At 46.9% G+C, this 24,684-nt stretch overlaps 1 protein-coding gene and 2 long non-coding RNA genes across 6 annotated transcripts in view; 2 read left to right on the top strand and 1 right to left on the bottom strand.

Annotated features, from left to right (window-relative positions):
• LOC129391579 (uncharacterized) overlaps window positions 1-1,064 on the top strand; it is a 43,602-nt gene extending 42,538 nt beyond the window's left edge. The window contains exon 3 of the long non-coding RNA XR_008615952.1: window positions 888-1,064. This is a non-coding gene — a long non-coding RNA (uncharacterized lncRNA). The remainder of the gene's footprint in view (window positions 1-887) is intronic.
• Window positions 1-24,684, bottom strand: part of COLEC12 (collectin subfamily member 12) — a 213,688-nt gene that overhangs the window by 9,957 nt on the left and 179,047 nt on the right. For both annotated transcript variants that reach the window (XM_024121023.3, XM_024121024.3), the window contains 3 exons: window positions 11,380-11,868; window positions 10,305-10,441; window positions 8,867-8,976 (listed from right to left, as the gene is read on the bottom strand). In XM_024121023.3, the coding sequence (XP_023976791.1) occupies window positions 8,867-8,976; window positions 10,305-10,441; window positions 11,380-11,868 (736 nt within the window). The remainder of the gene's footprint in view (window positions 1-8,866; window positions 8,977-10,304; window positions 10,442-11,379; window positions 11,869-24,684) is intronic.
• Window positions 1,217-8,858, top strand: LOC114484384 (uncharacterized). Of its 3 annotated transcripts, XR_008615950.1 has the most exons (5): window positions 1,217-2,125; window positions 2,424-2,595; window positions 3,867-3,952; window positions 7,888-8,011; window positions 8,622-8,858. It is a non-coding gene; the product is annotated as an uncharacterized lncRNA (long non-coding RNA). The 3 variants fall into 3 exon arrangements; XR_003677222.2 differs by having other exon boundaries at window positions 1,217-2,595; XR_008615951.1 differs by having other exon boundaries at window positions 1,217-2,595; window positions 3,493-3,952.

Below are 24,684 nucleotides of genomic sequence, written 5' to 3'. Positions count from 1 at the left end.
CCGGGGCACGAACCCGTGTCCCCTGCATCGGCAGGCGGACTCTCAACCACTGCGCCACCAGGGAGGCCCAATTCTTACTGAAGATGACTTATACATCTCACTGCCTTTTTCGGGAGAGAGATTCTTTAAAACAAGTTTTCTTTAGGATGAGCTCATTTGGGGCTTACCTTGCATGCTGCTGCTCAAAGCACCCTTTGCCAATGTGTGCTGTTCCTGACTCTATTTCCAAGCAATAAATTAGATGTGCTTCCAAGCCTCAAAACTTGAAAGACTACGTTTTCTTTGAGAACCAGGTCTTTGCACAGAAGCTTGTGGTTACCTCCTAAGAGGACAAGCTTGCCTCGTGTGGAGGGTCCGAAAAAACATCAGCAGGAAGTGCTTCCCATAAACGATGACTCATTACCCAACCAGCATCATCTAATAATAACTCACTCTGGTCCATGCTTCATGTTCGTATCAGAGTGGCTGCGGCTTTGGCCGCTAGAGAAATCTTCCACTGTACAGACCCTGATAGCAGGAGAAAGTTCTACAGCAAAGAAACACTTCTCACTACTAAGATTTTCCTTTTCTGAGGCCAGGCTCTTACCAGGGTCACCTGGGGACAGAGCCCATGTTGCCCTACTTCTTTTGACAACAAGACCAGCAAAAATCAGGGCTATGGGAAAGGAGAGTTGAAATTTACAGTTAAAGGGTGTAACAAGGTAGCGTGGACTCCCCCAAACCAACTGTATATTTTGGGATATTTTATAAAATGAAGTGACCTCACTTAAATAAATCTAGTGATGAAGAGATAATTTAGATGAAACCATCAACTGATGAGAGTAAATGTGGGACGATACTCAGGTGGAAGTCAGAAATAGTCATTCGTTAACTCATTCATTCGACAGATATTCACAGAGCACCAACTATGTGCCAGGGATAAATAATGCTAGCTGATGGCAACACGGCACTGTGGAGAATAGAGTCCCAGCCCTCTCAGAACTTACATCACAGGCAAGAAATAAATGAGGTAAAACTCTCAGACTGTCACAGTGATGCCAGAAAGAGATGAAGTTGGAAAGAAACTTCCAGGCAAGATTTTTTTGTGTATGTTTCTCTCCACCTTGCAGGACCCTCCCGGAAATGTCAACAACGCCTGGGCAGTTTGATGTTGTTGGTGTACACTTTGTTCATTTCTGTAGTTATACGAGGGGGTTCCATTCCGATTTTGTTTATCAAATTTGAGATTGTGATTCTCGATGCATAATGACAGGACATTTAATATTCTTTATCTCCCAGTTAGTTGGGAAATTGCATAAATAGGAATTCTGATAGAAGATCTGTTTAATATTTTCCCCTTGCATTTCCTTGCCCTTTTGAGTAGATAAAAGGGATTTACAGATGAGACAAAAAGAGAACTGCTTGATAAGAAAGGAGATTGTCTTTATCACCATTCTCCATTCGTTTTTTCCAGGCCACTGGAATTCTTCACATGCAGTGCTTAAAGCAGTCCTTCAGGACTAAAGGTAGAAGGCGGCTGTGAGTGGAGTGACTCAGGTGGGACCAGCATGGATGTGTGGTGGAGTAGCCTGAAGCCAGGCTGCAGGAGCAGTTTGTCTCAAAGACTAAGTCTCACAGCATCTCTTTGGAAAAGCTAAAATCACATGGAATGATTTATGGCAAATCTCCCCAGTCTGCATGCTTGTAATAGAGCAGAACGTGTCAGATAAATAGAATGTGTATATTTTGGAGAAGAATTTCAGCTTAAATGTTGCCTAAACCTCATTCATAGGTAGATTCTGGAAAGAAGAATGGCTGAAACCTGGGAGCCAGATCCTTGAATGCCACATTATAACACACACGTCACAGAAGTGGTTGGGTAGCAACGTGTGAATGTACTTGGACAGCGTATTCTGAGTACACTAGGGACCATGGAGGCATCTGGACTCCCTCCTCCAGGGAGCTGGAATCATTGCAAGCACCTCAGCCAGTGGGTGTGAAGCACCCCCCAGGATTCTGGGTTTATACTAATGGAGGTAGAGCACAAACTCTCAATTTGGGGAACAGCCCCTTCCAACCTCACAACTTAGTATTTCTTATCAACCACAAGATTGACTGAGGCTTCGTGGCCAAGAAACTTCTGCTGGTAAGAGCCTGGCCTCAAAACAGGAAAATCTTAGTAGTGAGAAGTGTTTCTCTGCTGTAGAATTTTCTCCCGCTATAGAGGTCTGAACAGTGGAAGATTTCTCTCTAGTGGCCAAAGTCAGTGCCACTGATAGAATCATGAGGCATGACCAGAGCGAGTGAGTATTGAAGTAGATGATGCCAAAGGTTTCCTTCTGGTCCTTACCATTCTACGGTTCTATATTCTAAAAACCAAGTATGTAATATTACATGTAGCCATCTGTGTGGACAGAAGGGCAACCCACGTTTTGTCTTTGCAGGGCAGAGATGAAAGCTGTTACTCGTAACTTGACAGCATGCTCCCGTTAAATGATGTCCTGTGCAGGGGACCAAGAAATGGACAAGAGGAAGAGAGGAGCTTCAAGTGTGTTTTGGAAGACTCTCGGGAAGCACAGCACATCTCTGGTGATCTAGGTGGGCAACTGCAAGCAGGTGGGCAGGAAAGGCCTTCAAAGGCTCCCTTACAGTTCTGCTCTGAGCAAGTGGGCAGAGTCTCCATCCCATGTGTGTTTGACTGCCCCATGCCTACCAGGCAGTCTCCATTGTCAGTGATGACCTTTGCCAAATGACACACCGGCATTTATTCCATCAAAAGTAGAAAGACCAGCTTTGACATGCTCCTGATTTCACTGGTCTTCTCCCTGGTTTGTCTGTTTTCTATTTCATTGCTTTCCAGTCATTATTATTTCCTTCCTTTTGCTTGCTTTGGGATTAATTTGCATTTCTTCTTCTATCCTCATAAAGTAGAAGCTTAGGTCATTAATTTTCAACTTTAAAATATTTTTCTAATATAAGCATTTTAAATCTATAAATGCCCCTCTATATACTGTTTTAGCTGCATCTCACAGATTTTGATATGTTATGTTTTCATTGTCTTTGAAAGATTTGCAAATTTCCTTTGTGATTTCTCCTTTGCCCCATGGGTTATTTAGAAGTGTGTCTTTAATTTCCAAATATTTGGTGATTTTACAGATATCTTTTTGTTATTGATTTCTAATTCAATTTTGTTTTGGTGAGAGAACATACACTACATAATTCCAGCGCTTTTAAATTTATGGAGACTTGTTTGATGACCCAGCCCATAGTTGGTGAACATACCATATGCACTTGAAAAGAATGTGTATTTGTAGTTGTTGGGTGAAAAGTCCCATAAATATCAATGAAGTCAAGGTAGTTGATAGTGTCTGCTATATCCCTCTTGGTTTTTCTATCTCTTCAATACTTGTTCTATTAATTACTGAGAGGAGAGCACCGAAACCTCCTTTGAAGCCCCGCTCTTCACCGTATCCACATTTAGGGCCACAGTGTCTGTCTTCTTGATTGTGACAGGGTCCTGGAAATCGGACTGTTTTTACATGAGTAGAAGAACAGTACCTCTCACTCGTATTGTGCCCCAAACTCCAGAAAAGATCCTCCAAACCAGCACGGAGGCTGGGTCATGGTGGACACTCCAGGATAATTCACTGAATGTTATCATGGGACTGTGGGCCAGTGGATCCCAATGTCCAGTCAGAGGACTGGTGCTGGGCAAGAATGAAGTTCTCACAGGTCTGTGGTGAAAAGAGAAAAATGAGGACAACTCTGTGTGTATGTGTGATGGCCAACTGTCTTTTCTTGGTTTTATTTTTGTTGTTTTCGTGCTGAGATTTGTTGATAGGTGATTTTTTTTTTTTTTTTTTTTTTTTTTTGCCTGTGCTGTGTAGCATGTGGGATCCTAGTTCCCTGACCAGGGATTGAAGCCATGCCCCCCTGCATTGGAAGTGTGGAGTCTTAACCACTGGACTGCCAGGTGAGTCCCCATTGATAGGTGATTTTTAAAACCCATGTCCTTAGTTGGGCAACTAAAATCTTGGCAACACGAGTCAGCCCTCCAGTCTTTCTCTTGGCATTGTATTGGCGTGTGGACCCAAAGCATTTGGAAGCCTGTCCTGGGGACCATCCTGAGACATCACAGATTGCTTCTCATGCCATCCTTTTCCCTAATCGTCATAAGATTTAGTGAGTCAGGTCATATGTTTCATGGGAAATAAACCTTCGTTCAAGTCCACATGTGCCCTAAGCTTCTGGCATCCAATCCACATCACCGTTGCTTTTTTTTTTTTTTTTTTTTTTTGCGGTACGCAGTCCTCTCACTGTTGTGGCCTCTCCCGTTGCGGATCACAGGCTCCGGACGCGCAGGCTCAGCGGCCATGGCTTACGGGCCCAGCCGCTCCACGGCATGTGGGATCTTCCCGGACCGGGGCACGAACCCATGTCCCCTGCATCGGCAGGAGGACTCTCAACCACTGCGCCACCAGGGAAGCCCCACCGTTGCTTTTTGTCTGTTTATTCCAGCACCATCTTTCTCAACCAGCTCTCAGTATAATAATGGAGTGGGGGCAAGAGGCAGAGGAGAGAACCTTTTATCCCTTGTCTGTTTCCTCTTTTAACAGTCCCCTCAGCAGCCTGAAATAATTTCACAAGGGGTGTGTGTGTGTGTGTGTTGGAGAGAAAGGATAAGAATAAAGTAGGGAGACTGATTTCTTCTGTAGCCTGGACAAAGTATGGGGAGGTACCAGGTCCAAAAACCACTGTGGGTGGCAGGGGAAAGGGAAGTGGATGGACCAGGCTTGGAGGCCACAGAAGCAAAGAGGAGGAAGGTACAGGTGAGTCTGAGTAGATGGAGAGGTACTTGGGGAGCTGTATCGTTGGGAGACCCCTGAGAGCCTAGAGCCCCATCCCCAAGCCACAGTAGGGAACATTCTTCTTGTCTTCACAAACCTGTCGTGAGTGTGTGTGGCATCTCCTTCAGGACATGGTATAATCCATAACTGCTAGGAAGTGTTATCCTGCAATTAGTGACTAGTATGAAAATGATGGCAGTGATGACAATAGGAGTAATAGTTCTTGAGCACTTCCCATGGGCTCAGTGTCCTCAGTGCTTGATATATATTATCTCATTTAATTTTCACAATACTGACATCGGTCCTTCTGGAATCTTCATTTCTAGATGAGGGCATGGAGATTCCACATGGTTGAGTAACTTGCACAAGGTCATGAGCTGTTGAGTGCTGGGTCCGGACCTGGAACCCAGACCTTATTGACTCTAGGGCAGGTACTCTCTCCCCTCGCTACACTGGCTCTTCTTCTAGATTGTACTGTGTTTATTATTATATGTCAAGTTAAATTAGCCTTCAGCTATTGAGGCCTCATAATATGTCTGCCTAATTTATTCTTGCTTTTAAAATGTGATCCCGGGGACAAAGTGAGAGAATGGCATGGACATATATACACTACCAAATGTAAAATAGATAGCTAGTGGGAAGCAGCCGCATGGCACAGGGAGATCAGCTCGGTGCTTTGTGTCCCACTAGAGGGGTGGGATAGGGAGGGTGGGAGGGAGGGAGATGCAAGAGGGAGGGGATATGGGGATGTATGTATATGTATAGCTGATTCACTTTGTTATAGAGCAGAAACTAACACACCATTGTAAAGCAATTATACTCCAGTAAAGATGTTAAAAAAAAAAAAATGTGATCCCGGGGTTTTTTACATGTCTATGTATTCCTTTGGGTGGAAAACTAGAAGCACAGTCTGGGCTGTGGCTGGGAACAGAGCTCCCAGGAAGGTGTCTGGGGATGTGAGCCTTCTCAGGTCCCAGGTCCCAATTCTGGGGCTCTCCTCCCAAATCACATAATTCCTACTGGAGCCTGGGAGAGACGAGGAAACTTCCACCTTGGGAGAGCTGGCATAGGCAGTACTGTTCTGTTCCCTCTCAATCCATTCCATGTGGGCCAATCCAGTTTTTGCTTAGAGGAGGGCTTCAGATTGAATTTCTTAGTGAGTCTAACCCAGACCTTTTTCGTATTTATGGTTGTGAGAGAAGTGGAGGAGACTGAGGTTTGTTTGTTTTTTTTTTCCAGCTCCCCACTGACTCCCTTAAAAAAAAATGATCCTGGCACTCTAGACTGTCAGTCACAAATTTCTCTATCCCTTAGTAGTCTCTGCCTCCCATCCCCCCCGCCCCCACTGGTCCGATTTTAGGCGACAACTCTCACAACTGTTTTGACTCTCCTGAAGCATATCCCTGCTGTGCTGGATGCCCTCCTCGGGCTGGTGGCCAAGTTCCCGAGTGCCAGGGTGTGGTGTGGCTTCGTCTCCCCACGGACAGGTGCACAGGGAGCAGACAGGATGTCTGCTGAGCCAGGAGGCAGATATCCATTTGCCCTGGGGGCAGTCTGGGGCTCACCTTCGGAGCAGACCTAAAATCTTCAAATGTTCCACCTTGAGGTTTGGTCGCTCTTTTAAAAGAAATGGCCTTCGCCAGCCCCCACCCAGAACTCCCTTGTGGTAGGATGAACCTAGGTATGGACCCGAAATTTCCTGCATGCTCTCCAGCACAGCACTTGTGATGGGCTGCAGGAGCAAAAACATATATTGTTGGGGCTTCCCTGGTGGTCCAGTGGTAAACAATCTGCCTGCCAATGCAGGGGACGCGGGTTCGAGCCCTGGCCCGGGAACTAAGATCCCACGGGCAACTAAGCCCGTGCACCAGAACTACCGAGCTCGCACACCTCAGCTAAGAGAGCCTGCATGCCGCAACTATGGAGCCCATGTGTTCTGGATCCCACGCACCACAACTAGAGAGAGAAAAGAAACCCGCACGCCACAACTAGAGAGAAGCCTGTGTGACACAACAAAGAGCCTGCATGCCGCAGTGAAAGATCCCGAGAACCTGCATACCGCAACTACAACCCACAGCCAAAATAAAAAATAAATAAAAAATAAACATATATTGTCTTTCTCTAAGTACGGTTTCTAAACACTCCCCCCAAACCCCCCACAATGGTAAGATCATAGACCCAGTGCCTGGCTATGTGACCCCACCTCGGGGGTCAGGTCCATTCTAGGCTGATCATTTCCACCTCTCCTATGGGGGTAACGAGGGTCACGTGGAATGAGGTCTAGGATTGTGCTGAAAACTGAATTTGCATATTTACACATCTGTGTTCATAGCAGCATTATTCACAGTAGCCAAAAGTTGGAAGCAACCCACATGTCCATCCATGGATGAATGGATAAACAAACTGTAGTCCATCCATACAATGGAATATTATTGAGCCTTAAAAAGGAAAGAAATTCTGACACGTGCTACAGCATGGATGAACCATGAAGACATTATGCTCAGTCAAATAAACCAGTTACAAAAGGACAAATACTGAATGATTCCACTTACATGAGTGACTTAAAGGAGTCAAATTCATAGAGACAGAAAGTAGAAGGGTAGGTACTACAGGCTGGGGGGAATAGAGAGTTATTGTTTAACGTGGACGGGGTTTCAGTTTGGGAAGATGAAAAAATTCTGCAGATGGATGGTGGTGAAGTTTACACAACAATGTAAATGTAGTTTACGCTGGAATGTACACTTAAAAATGGTTTAAATGGTAATTGTTATGTTATATATATTTTACCACAATTTTTAAGTAAAAGTTTTTTTAAAAAAATAAAATAAATGGCCTTATTCTGGTTTCCACCTATATCCTCTATTCATGCTTTTCACGTGGAGGATTTAAAAGTATAAAGAAGCCTGTCTGTCTACCCCCATGCACAGACATGCACAGGAACTCTATCTGGCCCCTCCATCCCCTCTAACCCCTGTTCCCTGTCCTTGACCTCTGCTGCTCCAGCCTCGATGCCCGTGATGCTGTCTTGTGCCTGAAACACCCTCGCTTTCTCCTCTCCCAGTGCCAAGGATGCTGCGGCTCCTCCATGCTCGGGACATGGTCCTGAAGCCGAGATGCCCACACGCCTGCTTGAACCTCTGCGGGGCCTGCCTTCTCTGTCTCCAGCAAAGGAAAGGTATTCACAGGTGGGTTTTTATAAATTCTGCTCCATTTGGTACAGTGTGTGTCGCACATTTTCACATCCATTAGAGGCAAAGCAGGAGTAGGATAAAGAGGTGAAATTTAAATGGGCACAGTTTAGTCCTCTTCAGACCCTGGGGTAGGATTAGGGCAGGAGTGGACACCGGGGTCGGATGAGGCTCATAGAGATGTCTGTGCCCCTAGGAGCTCCGAGAAGGTTCTGTGAAGTGCTTTCCTTCTCTGTTGCTGCCTTTATAGAACTCAGGTCACATCGGACTTAGAGAGACTCTTCAACCCTGTAGGACACGGTCATCCCACAAACACCTTCATTTGTGGTGTACTTGAACTTTCTGTGTGTAGGAGAGTCATCAACCTGTAGTTCATCCCCACACTCTGGCCAGAAGCACAGAGGGGGTCAGGGCGTCGATGGCATCATCCTGAAGGGAGTGCCCGGCTCTCGTCAGAAACATGGCTGGTGAGCTCGGACCATGCTGGGGAGCCTGGGGCTTTGGCCTTCCCGGCAGCATTTAAAGAGCACGCTCGGCCACAAGTGCCGTCCTGGGTGGTTTTATGAGTCTCTGGTGGTTTATTTTGTTTGTTTGTTTGTTTTTGTAGAAATGAAAAAAAATTCACTCCACGAAAAGAAAAAAAGAAAACCCCTAGTTTTACAGCATATTGATTCTCAACCATAATTTCCCTACATGGAAATAAACATGCAGCTGGTACCTGGAGCCTCAGTTTGAGGAACGTGTAGGACACAAGGTCGTTCAGGAAGAAACTGTAGGAAGTCAGTCTGGCAAGAGGTGAAAATATAGACCAGTGAGAGCCTGACCAGCAATCTGGAAGTTTCTGAGACTCACTTATACTCTAGAGATGTCCCATCCAGCCACTTCCATTCGTTTTCCTGCTCTGAGTCTGTGAGGCCGATCCAGTAGTTCTCTCTCCCTACCATCTGCTTTTTGATCCATTGCTGAAAAATAAATCAGAAACGGTACATTACTATTTCTTGAACAGATGTTTGGGGGACTTTCCCCTCAATGTTTAGAAAAGAAGGACACTTTATAAGAGGATGTTTATCAGACTTTAACAGAGAAGCATAATGAGATATGAATAAGATAAAGCTGTCTCAAAAAAAAAAAAAAGGATGTTTGTCAGAACTTGTGCACTGCTTTTGCTGTCCTCTTTTTATTGTACTTGTTTTGCACTGTTTTGGGGGCTTTGACGTTTTTTCCTCTTATAAGTTTATAAGCAATATTTAAGTGATGCTCTTTCTCCCCTAAAGTATCCAAGACCACTCGGTGAATCCCATCAGGCTCCACCCCCTCCCACCACCCCTCCCTCCCATGTTCTAATAACAGTAGCAGCCACGGCAATATTGAGCGCTTCCTCTGGGCCAGGTCCCACGTCCAGTGTGTCACATACAACGTGTCTTTGAGCCATTACAACCACCAACCTAAGACAGATGACATGTGGCTGAGCTGGGATCAGGCCCAGGACTGTATGTTCTGAAGCCCAGGTACCTGACTACTGTCTTATGGATGCTCATTCCCAGTCAATTACTGCAGAAGCATCTGTTTCCAGGGTCATGTCTGCCAGAGACACTTAAGGAAAAGGAAAGAGGCCACTGGGACAGTGTAGGCATTAAAGAAAGAGCATTGGTATTGTTGCTAGTTGGACCTCAGCTTCAATCTCAGCGCTGCATTTACTTGTCTCATCATGTATTAATCATTTAAACTTTGTGGGGCCTCAGTTTTCTTATCTATTAGATGGGGGTAACACTACACATAAGCTCTAGGGATGTGGTGAGGTTTATAAGAGAAAATGCCTCATACAGTGCCTGGCACACAGTAGGGGCCTAGTGAGTAGTCACCATTGTTATCATGTGTGGGCTCTGCCCCAGGGCCTCCTCTGCTCTGCCTGACTGTGCCGAGGCCACATGTCTGGTCCCTTGCATCCGTACCCACCCCTATGGTGCTTAGGCCTCTCTGCCTCTCTCTCCACAGGGGCCTTGTGCCGGCCTGCCAGGCTTACGGCTCTTTTAATGGCCACCGGGAAAAGCCACACACCTCCAGGCTTGATAAAGCAAGACCTTCCAGGTGGAAGCATAAGGACCTAATTCCCATGCCATGAATGCTTCTTGTCACTGGATAAATAGCCCAAATCTCCATAATGCAGCCTTCTATGTTTATGTGACTATGAATTCTTGATATCTTTGAATCCTCAGTAAGCACGTACTTTCCAGATGTCACAATCCTTAAATTACAGTTTTCCCCAACTATAAGTATGCTGCAAACTTACCTGTTCCTCTCTTGTGTTTATGAAAATGAGATGTGAAGACTTGTCTTCACAGGAAAGTTTTGCGTCCTCAAAAATTTCTTTTTCAACCGAAAAATAGTAGCATTTGTCTGTGAAGTTCTTCCAGTGAGGTGGGCAGCCTAGGAATGCAAAGTTTAAAAGTATTGATTAAAACACACACACACACACACACACACACACACACACAGCACTATGCCTTTCCTCAGCTGTGTTTAAGAGGCACAGCTATGGCCCTGCTTCCCCACGTCCATGTGCCAAGCCAGTGACTGACGTTTGGGGACATGCTGGGAGCAAAGACTAGTCCAGGAAAGTGGCCTGTAGAATACACAGTAGTTAAAACTACATAATCTGGAAAATATCTACCCTGAGCCTTGTTCCTCTGTGTCTGGATTAGTCTTTACGATGACAGAAATAACAGACACAGCAACAAAAAGCAGCACAGGCACAGATGTTCAGCGTCAGTCTAGAATCACGTGGAACCTGTAAACAAGTGGCTGGGAGAGCCCAGAACTAGAACTAGGCTCACGGAACAAACATGACTGAGCTGGACTGAAGGAAACCAAGTGGAATCGGGTGTGGGTCAAAGAAGAGAAACACAGGCTTGGTTGCAGACCCAACACTCAGGGTTTGACCAAAGGTTTCACTATCAAAGGACGAGAAGGCACCATAACATCTTCTCAAAAAGAAATACGATCTGGCTTCAGGAACAGGAAGTTCCATCTGCACGTTAACCACGGGTCATCCATCCCCAGGTGAAGGGCATAAAATGAGGACAGGGACAGGTCCCGGGTGGCCAGCCTCGGACTTTCGTGAAGGAAATTTTTGGGACCAGTTTGTCCCCGAGGACCCAACTCAGCTAATTATAAACAAGTGCTGGAGGGCCTGGTGCTGTTTAGAGAGAAACACAAGTGCCTGAGCGCCACCGCCTGACACGGGGCCGTGGGAGCAGCGGGGGCGGAGGCCATCCTGTGCAATGCCTCCACTGCCAATAAAACGCGGTGTAGGGGGTGCATATGGGGGGGGCACCCATCCCCGGGTACGAGGGGCTCAGACTCACCGTTGGCCTCGGGTGCTGCGGTTGGCTCGCTCTGCAGGGCCAGGGGCACCGCCGCCCCTGATGGGCCCGGGGGACCGGGGGGGCCCTTGGGACCCGGCATGCCCGGCACCCCAGGCAAGCCCGGCAGACCCCTCGGCCCAGGCACCCCAGGCTCCCCAACGGTGCCCTGCAGTCCCTGGAAGCCGGGGGGGCCCTGGGGGCCCGGGAGTCCGTCCTTGCCTGGTGTGCCGGGGGGGCCTGGGTCCCCACTGGGGCCCTGAGGGCCGGGCTTCCCGGGGGACCCGCGGGAGCCTTTGGGGCCCTGCAGGCCTTTGGAGCCTTTGCCGCCACGCTCTCCAGGGGGGCCGACCGGCCCGATCGGGCCCCTCTCACCGGCCGGGCCGGGAGGGCCAGGCTCCCCCTTCTCTCCTTTCTGTCCCTTGTTGCCAGTGGGGCCCGGGGGTCCCTGCTGTCCTCTGTCACCTTTCGGACCCCTGGGGCCAGGAGGACCTAAAACAAAAAAAAGACAAAAGGCATAAATGTGAAATCCACGACGCTTCTGGTCATCTGGGACCATTTTGTCACCAGCAGGAAGGCTGTGCGGGTTGAGATCGGGATGCCCTTCCTCTTATTCCCTCCTCTTTCCACTGATGTGATGAATACTTATGAACTACCTGTTATATGACAAGCACCATGTAAGGTGGGGGAGAAAGGGTTGAATTAGACCAAAAAGATGCCATCGAGTGTTGAGAGGCCCTGTCCTGTAATTCCTGCACCACAGCGGCCCGGCCTCTCCTCTCTGCTCCGGTCCCCTTTAGCGGCGCTGCGGGCATGCTGCTTTCCTTAGGGCTGAGCCTCACCGCGGACCAGCTTGCAGGGACGGGCGGTCTCCATGAGAAGTGCTCTCGGGGCCAGAGCAGAGGAGGATCAGTTTCATTTTTTCTAGAGAGTCTAATGATGCAAATAGGGAAGGTGGACTAGAGAAAAAAAGAGGTGGACCATCTAATTGGCAAGGGAGAAAAAAAGACACCATTTTCCACCAAAGGAGGAAAAAGCAGTTCCCCCTAAAAAAGGTTGGGAGAAGAAGGCAAATACTTGTTCATCCCTTCTTGTTCCAAAAGGAAGTTCACATAACATGGGATTGTTTTGTTTTCTCTGAGTTCTCAGGGGTACGTAACAGGGATGTCACACAAATACATCACAACAAGGATTTGTATAGAAGATGACAGTGTGAGGTACTTTCACATACATTATGTCACCTGACCTTCGTCTATGACATAGAATTCCCACAGCACATCTGAGGACACGCAGGGCCACAGACACCAAGCTCTTTGTTCAGGGTTACTTAGTGACTCAGGACAGATCTACCCAGGGGAGTAAGACACAGACAGTCACCATCTGGGAGAGGAGCTGGGACAGGAATTCAGGGCTTCTCGTGTTGAAGTGGATGCATCGTGGAGGGCACTGTGCTCGAATATTCTGCTGCCTGGAATCTTAGAGTTTGAGATCTCACTATTCTTTGTGAATAAGTGTAAGAGCTTCACACCCATTCTTTGGACAGAAGCAGAGAGCCTTTGAGGCTGGGAGGGCGGAGGTGCGGGGGAAAGGCAGGGTTGGTGGGCCTCCACACTCCCACAGTTTTTCCTATTCCCCTGCACCAGCACACCCCACCGGCTGGTCGGGATGGAACAGTGAAGCAGCCTTTCCCACCTCAGTAGGGGGAATCTCTGCACCCTCCCATCCCAGGCCCTAATGGACATCACTGCACCCACATACCATCCATGGCCAAGTCCAGCCTGCCATCTCTGCTGTCCCTTAGCAGGAGCCTAGGTCCTGGACTCAGCTTTCCTTACTTGAGGCTACCCATGACTTTGCCCCTGGACTTACTGGCAGGACCCTCTACGGAGCTGTAAGCGAGTTTATGCCAATGGCTAGCACTGGCTTCAATGCGTTCTTTCTAGGGTTATCTACCCCATAAGTGGGAGACTTTGGGATGAAGCACCCTCTCCCTGAACCCATTTCATTGACTCCTGTCCATCCGCTCCTGTTGACTCCTCTCTACCATCAGCTCCCCTGGGTCCTTATCTCCATCTCATAGTCGGATGGCCCATCTTCTCTGGGATGTCCCGCCAGCACCCCCAACCTGGTGTGTCTACACTGACCTTGTCACCTCTGCTGTTCACATCCTCCTGCCGCCATCCCTTATCCCACTGCATCATCACAACCATCTCATCACCATCCTAGTGTGAGTGTTCTCTGTCTTCCTCTCTCCCTCCTGCCCCTCTCTGTCTTTCTGGTAGATTTACACAGTTACCTCTTAACTGCCCTTCCTACCTCTGATTCCTCTCCATTCACCCCACTCTGCATCTTTCGCCTTCTTTACACATAACTCTGGTCTCCACCTGCTCCAGAATATTCAGCCCCTTCTTGATCACCTGATGTCAAGGCTTTCATGACCTGGTCTCACATGTGTTTATTCCATCCTCCCCTGCACTTATGCAAATTTCTTCTCTTCGAATCTTCTCTGCCCATATCCATCTGGAGAATTCCTGTTCACCCACCATGTAATCCTCCCAGGTCACTCCAGATGGAAGTTTTTCCTCTTTCTATGATTTTTTTAGTCCTTGTTTGTTCTTCGAGGATCCTTCCCCATCTAACAGCTAGATTATAGGCCATAGTCATTATCCAGCAAGTGTTTATCAAATCAAGGTGCATCACAGGTCAAAAAGCCCAGTGCACTAGTGCCAACATTATGGGCCCCAGCAGAGACCAGAAGGGAGAGATTTTGGGGGAAAGGTGTCCTGCCTGGTGTCCCTCACCTCATTCCAAGAAGTACAGCTCCACTCAATCTACATATCAGGTTGACCCTGGCTGCCAGTATGGAATCACCATGGGGAGATGTCTTTCCTGACTACTCACACTTCAGAATTGATCTAGTGGTCTTTTAATCCACAATCTGATTTTTTTTTTTCTGTTTAACTTGATGAGGCTTATTAAACAGCCAAGCCATTTAGTAAAGACATGGAGGGTGGGTTTTCATTGCCAGATCAGTCTCCTTTAAAAAAATAACTTAGAGGCTTCCCTGGTGGCACAGTGGTTAAGAATCCGCCTGCCAATGCAGGGGACACGGGTTTGATCCCTGGTCTGGGAAGATCCCACGTGCCGCAGAGCAGCTAAGCCTGTGCGCCACAACTACTGAGCCTGAGCTCTAGAGCCTGCGCACCACAACTACTGAAGCCTGCGTGCCACAACTACTGAAGCCCGTGCACCCTAGAGCCCATGCATCGCAACTACTGAGCCCACGTGCTGCAACTACTGAAGCCTGCGTGCCTAGACCCCGTGCTCCACAACGGGAGAAGCCACTGCAATGAGAAGCCCGAGCACCACAACAAAGAGTAGCCCCTGCTCGCCGCAACTAGAGAAAGCCCACGCACAGCAACGAAGACCCAATGCAGCCAAAAATAAATTGTCCTTGTTTGTTCTTCGAGGATCCTTCCCCATCTAACAGCTAGATTATAGGCCATAGTCATTATCCAGCAAGTGTTTATCAAATCAAGGTGCATCACAGGTCAAAAAGCCCAGTGCACTAGTGCCAACATTATGGGCCCCAGCAGAGACCAGAAGGGAGAGATTTTGGGGGAAAGGTGTCCTGCCTGGTGTCCCTCACCTCATTCCAAGAAGTACAGCTCCACTCAATCTACATATCAGGTTGACCCTGGCTGCCAGTATGGAATCACCATGGGGAGATGTCTTTCCTGACTACTCACACTTCAGAATTGATCTAGTGGTCTTTTAATCCACAATCTGATTTTTTTTTTTCTGTTTAACTTGATGAGGCTTATTAAACAGCCAAGCCATTTAGTAAAGACATGGAGGGTGGGTTTTCATTGCCAGATCAGTCTCCTTTAAAAAAATAACTTAGAGGCTTCCCTGGTGGCACAGTGGTTAAGAATCCGCCTGCCAATGCAGGGGACACGGGTTTGATCCCTGGTCTGGGAAGATCCCACGTGCCGCAGAGCAGCTAAGCCTGTGCGCCACAACTACTGAGCCTGAGCTCTAGAGCCTGCGCACCACAACTACTGAAGCCTGCGTGCCACAACTACTGAAGCCCGTGCACCCTAGAGCCCATGCATCGCAACTACTGAGCCCACGTGCTGCAACTACTGAAGCCTGCGTGCCTAGACCCCGTGCTCCACAACGGGAGAAGCCACTGCAATGAGAAGCCCGAGCACCACAACAAAGAGTAGCCCCTGCTCGCCGCAACTAGAGAAAGCCCACGCACAGCAACGAAGACCCAATGCAGCCAAAAATAAATTCCCACAGATACCATTTCATTGCTCTAAATAAAAGTATTCTGTAATTCTACATTAAAATCAGTAATATTTTTGGGACATCCCTGGTGGTGCAGTGGTTAAGAATCCGACTGCCAATGCAGGGGGCATGGGTTCATTCCCTGGTCCAGGAAGATCCCACATGCCGCAGAGGAACTAAGCTCATGCGCCACAACTACTGAGCCTGAGCTCTAGAGCCGGCGCACCACAACTACTGAAGCCTGCGTGCCACAACTACTGAAGCCCGTGCACCCTAGAGCCCATGCATCGCAACTACTGAGCCCACGTGCTGCAACTACTGAAGCCTGCGTGCCTAGACCCCGTGCTCCACAACGGGAGAAGCCACTGCAATGAGAAGCCCGAGCACCACAACAAAGAGTAGCCCCTGCTCGCCGCAACTAGAGAAAGCCCACGCACAGCAACGAAGACCCAATGCAGCCAAAAATAAATTTTAAAAAATAAAGGGGGCTCTCACTCTTATAAAAAGAAATAACTTAGTTCTTTTGTGTAGTTGAGAAATAGTGTCTTACAGATTATTAGGGGGTAAGGTGGCATGTGTGTTCCTCCACAACAGATGTAGCATTATGGAAGATTCTAGTGGAACAATACTGACAATAGGCCAAAATGAACAAACAAAAATCTAATTTATTTAGAATAAGGGCAAAAATAAAAGTAACTTTTTCTTTTTCCCTCAGCTACTTCTGTTTTGTTTATGTTCTATGTTTAGCCTTAAGAAATCCAAATAATGAGGAAGGTCTGTTGGGAAATTCAAGTGCTTTAGAAATTCTTTATCCTTATCCTCTTCGTGGATTTGCCAATAATCAGTGTTTCTTGATCACTCACGCCTGGGGTTGGTGCTATACTTGCAAGTTACGGGAAATGAGTTCATTTGCAGCCATGAAGTAGTACCCGTTCTGGGGCCTGTCTCCCTGTTCTGAACGTTCTGACAGACCCATGTGACAGGGACTTGTATTTGTTCCAGAACACCCTCCTCTGGTTTCCGACAGAATTCCAAAGACATACAACTCTCTCTTTGCCTCCTCACATGAATCCAAGACCTCCCTTACCTGGGGTGACAGCTTTTCATGAATCTTATTTCTTTCTGGGGTTGGGTAGTTTATCGTATTCGGCTGTTTCCCTCTGAACCGAAGTTGTGCTTGAATGGCCCTACCTCCTCCACATAGAATCGTGGCTTATTTTAAGAAGAGCATAAAAACACAGATCCCACAGTCAACACAAAATACCAACAGATGCTAATTTCCAGATCTTGAGAAGGAAGGGAATAAGACACTGGGAGAAGGTGCAAGATTTTGCCTTTGATAAAGTCTAAAATCCTACTTGTGATGGATTTCCTAGCTGGATTAGCATAAAAACTGAATTTTTCATATGAAGCACTACATCCATCATAAATAGTTTATCTGTCTCTCTAAGATAAAGTTTTATAATCATGGCTGTGGATAAACTCCTAGCAAGCACACTATTATCAACGCATGTCTTCATCCCCAGCTGCCCCATCCGCAGAGCTAGAGCAGCAGGCTGGCGCTCTGCCTACAGATGCTGGGCTATGTGAAAACGTATTCTGTGTGTCCCATACCTAGGGGATTCATTCATTCATATACTTGGCTCATTAAGACAGTACTTTGCTCCTTAAGACCTAGATATTTGCTAATCATTTCTTTTTAAAAATCACTAAGAGGGCTTCCCTGGTGGCGCAGTGGTTGCACGTCCGCCTGCCGATGCAGGGGAACCGGGTTCGCGCCCCGGTCTGGGAGGATCCCACATGCCGCGGAGCGGCTGGGCCCGTGAGCCATGGCCGCTGAGCCTGCGCGTCCGGAGCCTGTGCTCCGCAACGGGAGAGGCCACAACAGAGGGAGGCCCGCATACCACCAAAAAAAAAAAAAAAAAAAAAAAAAAAAAATCACTAAGAAAAAGAGCTAAAACCATTTCAGAAGTCAGCACTGGACCCCCCTACAAAGCCGATCATTAATGCCATGGGTATATCTTCCTCTAGGACCTGGGATGCTGGTATTGCTTTTGGCATCTAGATGATCCCAGGCTTTTAGGTATTACTTGAATCTTTTATTAGGCAGCTATTGAAGTGAAAATAAAATGAAATAAAATATAAGCCATCCATAGTGCCTTAAAACTGAGAACACTGAGATGAATGATGAGGGAGTATTTATGAGCTCATGTGACAACAATTTGAATTCAGAGTCAAGAAAATGTAACACTACATGTGAGGCAGACATGATGTCTCATACAGAAGAGCAAACTGGAGATTTGCTTTCAAGGCCAAGTGGGTGGCTGCCTGGCTTGGGATTCTGAAATGCCAGGATACCCATGTTGCTGATAAAGCCACCAAAGGCTCCAGAAATGCCTGTATATAACCGACACCAGAACTTGGAGCAACCATGTTTGCACTGCCAGCAAAACCTTCTCCCCAGGTTTCCAGGCTCCAGAACCCAGAGCCTTGAACACACGAATCCCCTAAACAAGCAGCTCCAAAGAGGACAGAAGACTAAATCACTGTGCCATTTCGCTTTAACAACCAAACTGCGGCCTTGAGAAGGGCCCAGCCCTGTGTCCTATGCCAGAGATAACTTTCCAATTCGTTTTCCAACAAAACTGCTGGTGCTTAACAGAAAGTAGAGAAACCACTTTAATTCTTACTGCCATTCAACATCTTGGAGACTCTGTTTTAGAACCACGAGTGGTTGGGTTGGAAGACAGAACAAAACAGTAATATAATCTGACATATTTTTCTTCTTATTAAAAAAATCTACTTTGCATGCAGTGAAATTAATCAAACATTTATTTAACACCCACAGATGAAAAAGTGGTCCTGCTTCACTTAGGTGAAAAGGAATATACAAGTTAAAAGGAAATTTAAGAGATATTTTTTGGCAATCATTTTGAAGAAGAATTTGATTCTTGACCTCATGTTCAAGACAGTCAGGCTTCTGGAAAGCCATGGAAGCTCTCTCTCCACAGAGGAGGATATATTGAAACCACTGTTTCTCACCAACTGGCCACGGTCTACATCTATGCCTTTGAGTTGCCTACTCTCAAGGCTCCCCAGACAAGTGGTCTTGTTTGGGGAAGAGTATCAAGAGGGGGTGGGGTCGACAATGAGAGGAATCGAGGCCTCATGCCTGATCCACTTTGGTCCATGCCCTGTCCTGCTGTGTGTGCTGTCCAGCCTTCCTGTGCATCTTTCAAGGTCCAGATCAAATGTCAGTCTCTCACTGAAGCCTTAACTGATAGCTCTCCTGAAGATAAACTCTCGTGTATTCAACCTCCCCAAACATGCCATCTTTCTCCTGAATCATCCGAGGGCAGCAGGGTTCCGTGTGGAAGCATGGGTTTAGGGACCAGACAGACCCGAGTTTAGCACTACCTACCACTGACTAGCTGCTTGATCTTGGATTAGTTACTCAGGCTCTCTGTGCCTCAGCCCCGCTCCCTGCAAATGGGGACGCTGACGATTCCTCCCTTAAGGAGCTGTAACAATGAACAGAGACAACTTATCCAAGTGCTCACTGGCATGACTGGCATGTTGCAGACACTCAATAAAAGTCGATTAGGGGCTTCCCTGGTGGCACGGTGGTTGGGAATCCGCCTGCCAATGCAGGGGACACGGGTTCAAGCCCTGGTCCCGGAAGATTCCACATGCCGTGGAGCAACTAAGCCTGTGCGCCACAAATACTGAGCCCACATGCCACAACTACTGAAGCCCACGCGCCTAGAGCCTGTGCTCTGCAACAAGAGAAGCCACCACAATGAGAAGCCCGCACACCTCAACGAAGAGTAGGCCCCGTTCGCTGCAACTAGAGAAAGCCCGCGCACTGCAACAGAGACCCAACGCAGCCAAAAATAAAATAAAATAAAATAAAATAATTTATTTTTTTTTTTAAAGTGGATTAAAAAATGAGTGAAAGCCAGGGGTCGGCAGCACCGAGTGTGATTCCTCTCCTGGGCGGGGCACCAGGAAGCCAGCAGTTAAGTACTTTTGGACCCACATGGTACAACTATAGTCCTTGTGCACATGAAGCTGTTGTTTTCCACGGCAATGTACTGGCTGGGGCTCCAGTGGAGGGAAGTCTTGGATAGGAACTGAACAAACTCACTCTTGGGTATGAATATTAGCTAACCCCCTGCCAGGCACTGCACTATTTTATTTATATTCTCTCATGAAGTCCTTATAACTCTAAAAGGTAGATGCAGATGGGAAAACCGAGGCACAGAGAGGCTAAGGAAGTTGGTACTCGTATCCAGGGCTATCAGGCTCTAGAGCTTTTGTTCTCACCCACTAAACCTCGTGCTTCTCTCAGAACAGCAGGTGCAGGGAACTGTCTGATTGCACTAGGAGGATGTGACTTACACCTGCATGGCTTGCAGAGAATAGCTCAGGGTGTGAGGTGAACTTGCCACCCAAGAGTGTGTGTTATGAGTATAAAGTCCTCCATGTGCCTAATTAGGATAAAAAGCATTACATTATTGGTAACAAAAAAAAATAAGGCTTTCTTAAGGTTTGGGAGTTTATGGATGTAGAGAGAATTGTTATCAGGATTCAACATATGACTCAATATCTAGTTCCACATTATCATCTGGCTTCAGTGCCATCTAATCAGTCAGCTTCAGCTTTCACTTCCTAATGAGGCAAGTGTCTCCTGTGGCTGAAATGTCCCAGAAGCATTAGGGGTCTTGAAGCGCAAGTCACCAAGAATTTCCTGGAAAGCATCAGGGTATTCTGAATCTTGCAGAGGCAAACCCAGCATAAGCCAGTGTTAATCCCATCCTGCTCCTTCCTGTTTTATCCCATCTGTCCCTCATCCTTGGGTGTGGGACGTGCGTACAGAGAAAGAGGAAAGGCGCTAGAGATGCAGGGTGGGAGGAAACATTTGCATTTGGAAGTGGAGGTCTTCCCCCAGTCTCTGTTTCTCTTGGAATCGCCGGTGGGCATTCCCGTCCTGGAGGAAGTTGAACACACTGAATAGAAAGGGGGTGGCTTGGCTTGAGAAGTTTCTCAGGTCAACTCACAGAAAGCGCAGGTAATGAGAAGACCAAGGATAAATGTAAATGGGAAAGCATATGAAAAAAAGAAAATACCATTCAGAAACCAAACTCTGAGGCCTTTCAGAGACACTGAGCCAGGAACCTCACCCTAAGAGACATCTCCCACTTAATACGTCTAAACAGACCTCCCTCTCTGCATCTCCTGGTTGGTACTGCCATCCGCCTAGGTGCTCAAGCCAAACACTTACGAGACACCCATTCCTCCCTTTCCCCCGCCCTCCATGGCTGATGCATCCGTGAGCCTCGTCCACCTGCAGGCAGCCGCCCCTAACCCCATGTTCCGTTTCTGTCCACAGCACCCCGACTCCTACGATGTACTGGTGCCTCTTGGCTGCCCCTTTGGGCTTGGGACATTTCGGAGAGGGAAATCCAGTGTCCTGTGCACCAAACATAGTCAAGAAGGGATTGGCACAGACTCCAAACTGCACAGGCCCTCCAGCCCGGGGATTCCTCACCCCAGTGGGCACGGCTTGTTGTCCAGGGAAGGGCAGGGCTGTCCTTGATTCTACCTCCATGATTCCTCCTGACTGAGGAGACCCACTTCTGTCACCTCCACTGCTACCATCCATCCCACGTCACCCATGACTGGTCCATCGCCCCTCACTGGACCCCTGCCTCCAGGCTCACTCCCCCGGAATCTGTTCTCCCCACAGAGAACATTTAGTTTGGTATTTAAAAACGTAAATATTTTTATATTTAAAAACATAAATATTTTTATATTTAAAAATATAAATCAGGTCATGTCACCACCTTCCTTAAAACTCCCCTTCACACTTAGAATGAAATCCCATCTCCCTGCCCTCACAGGCTCCCTCGGGATGGCTGGGAGGGGCGCGTGCACTTTCTGTGATTATCAATGGGGTTCGCACCATGGGCTTTGCACCAGACACACTGGGCTCAGATCCTGTTTAGCTGCTTATCATTTCTGTAAATTTAAGCAAGTTCCTTAAACCTCTCAACGCCTTAGTTTCCTCATCTATAAACAGGTGATGATTTTCTGAGTACCTGCCATACAGAGTGGGTGTTAGGACTCACCAGGATGGTTCATGAAAAGCCCTCATTCCTCTCACACTCAATATCAGCTGATAAAAATAATCAGAACAATGGAAACATTAACTAATTTAAAGCCGGGCTCTGAATCGTCAACCATGAGCTTTTCATACCCTTCCTTAGCTGTTAAGCCGCACTGTCTGTAAACTAAATAGGTCAGAAGTTTCCTTGTACAAGAGAAGTTAACAATTAAACCCATGGAATAATAAAACTATGAAATGTATAGCTAGAAAATATCCAGAATACCATGATAGGATTGCCTAAGGTATAACAACTTTAAGAGACAATTAGAAAGCTCTTATTTTCTGAGGTTGCACGTCTGCTGAGATCTGCCCTCATTCTGAATTTAGGTTGAGAAAGAATAGAAAAAAAAATAAATCAAGCACTGAAGAACTTTCTGGTCATTTGAAAGCCCACCTCTTTATTCAGAGTATGACTCATACCTACAATACTCTGACGGGCACTGTCCGACCTCTCTAGATTTGGGGCATGCCTATGGTTCAGGAAACCCATTATAGTCTCAGGCAACACTAATTTTTATAAGGAACATTATATAAAACCAAAATTTATTTTCCTTTAATGAGTACCCACTAGTCTTTGTTTCACCCTCTGGAGCACCTCAGATGTCATTTAAAATCCTTCCACATGCTGGCCTTTTGAATAGTTGTAAACAGCTGCCTTATTCCCCCACTAAGCTGTCTCTCCTACAGGTTAAAGTTCCCAGGTCCTTCCTCACAGCACATGGTTTCTAGACCCCATCATCCTGGTCATATTTTTCTGAGCATGATGGTCTGTGAGCGCCCCTGTTGAAAGGGGCTCCCCAACATACGCAGTATCCTCCAGGAGTGGTTTTGCCATGCTGAAGGGAAGTAAGGTATCCCCTCCCTCATTTTGGAAATCATATTTTTATTAATACGGTCAAAGATCACATTAACTTCCCTGGAAGACACATTAGTTGCTTACAGTCAACTAAAATCCCCACGCTTTTCCTGCACACTTCCTCCAAGCCATGCCCTCCCATCAACACTGGTATTTGGTCTTTTCTATGTACGAGCAGGTTTTACATGACTTCCCTCTTTTGTTGGCATCTCTTTACTATGCCAACCTCTGCAAATCATTTTGGATTATGAATTCTATCACCCATTAAATAGTATATACAGTTTCATGTCACACAAGGATTGGATGACCAGGTCATCCACATCCTCAAGCGAGTCCCTGCAAAGCTGTTGAGCAGGTCCCTGCCATCTGCCACCCGGATCTGCCTCCAGGCTCAGAGGGGCTCACGAACTATCACTCTTTATATTCAGTCATTCAATAGTATGGCAGTCACACCCCAGGGTGACTCCCAATGACTCATGCCCTCATATAATCCCCTCCCCTTAAGTATGGAACCTCTAACTTGCTTCTAACCAATAGAATATGGCAAAGGCGATGGGATGTCACTCCCTTGACTAGGTTACATTATATAAGACTCTGTCTTTGCCAACTAGAGTGAGAAAGACTCCCTTGCTGGCTTTGAAGAAGCTGTAATGTTTTGAGATGGTCACATGGCAAAGGACTGGGGGTGGCCTTTAGGACCTGACAGCCGATCTTACAGTCCAAGCAGATGAATTCTGCCAAGAACGTGAAGGAGTGTGGAAATGAGTCTTTCCCCAGTCAAGACTCTGATGAAACCACAGCTCCTCGCTGAGACTGCAGCTGCATGAAACCCTGAGCAAAGGACGCGACTGAGCTGTGCCCAGATTCCTGACCACAGAAACTGTGAGATGAGAAGTGGGTGTTTTAAGCTGCTGAGTTTTTAGTAATTTGCTATGCAGCACAGAAAATAAATACAACCAATAATCCCATCTAACTGGGCTATAAACCAGCATTGATTGCTCCATCTTGTTCAAGGGTATCACTGCCAAGTGCCTTGGTGAAATCCAGATATGCTATTTTTCATTCTCCTAGTTTAAACGATATACTAACTCTGTTAATGTGAGGAAATAAGATTAGGTTCACCAGCCTTCTTCTTAGTGAATTCATTCTGATGATTATTGCATTCCTGAAAACTCAAAAATTATCCTTTTTATAATCTCTTCTCAAATTTTTCTTGGGCTTAAAGACAAATTCCCCATTCTACACAGTGTGTAGATTCTACCTTTATCCCCTTTTTTTGAAAATCAGGATTACTTTTGCTTATAGCCAGTCTCTTTTTGCCCTAAAATTCTCTTGATTTTAAGCTACGTGAGAAGACCATCTGATCTTCTTTGTATACCCCAGAGCGCCGAGCACAGCATCTTCCACTCAGTACTTTCAACTTAAACCCTGTGAAAATAGTTATGACTGAAAATACTATTAATATATGGTTGCTGCAAATCTTCAGAAGTAGGCTTAATCTAATCCAAAGACTTTCAATTTATAGGGATGATCTGGTTGAGAGCAAAACTCAGATTTTTATGTAAGTCCATTATTCCCCTCCTCTGTGGTGTTAACAGTTACTGTAATGGCCAACCATCCATCTGCTCATGACACTTAGAAGTAGGAATCTCTGGGCTTCCCTGGTGGCGCAGTGGTTGAGAGTCTGCCTGCCGATGCAGGGGACACGAGTTCATGCCCCAGTCCGGGAAGATCCCACATGCCGCAGAGCGGCTGGGCGCGTGAGCCATGGCCACTGAGGCTGCGCGTCCGGAGCCTGTGCTCCGGGTCGGGAGAGGCCACAACAGTGAGAGGCCCACGTACCGCAAAAAAAAAAAAAAAAAAAAAGTAGGAATCTCTTAATAGTAACTCCATGATCTAAAAGAATTAATCTTCCTTCCAAAGGAGGCTGATTTATAATGGCACTGAAATAGCTAGGCACTAAGAAAATCCAAGTTAACCAATCTTTCAT

Source organism: Physeter macrocephalus, chromosome 19, assembly GCF_002837175.3.
Source record: "Physeter macrocephalus isolate SW-GA chromosome 19, ASM283717v5, whole genome shotgun sequence".
Classification (NCBI taxonomy): Eukaryota; Metazoa; Chordata; class Mammalia; order Artiodactyla; family Physeteridae; genus Physeter; species Physeter macrocephalus.
Note: the sequence above shows the minus strand (reverse complement) of the source record. Positions and strands in the feature narration are given on the sequence as shown.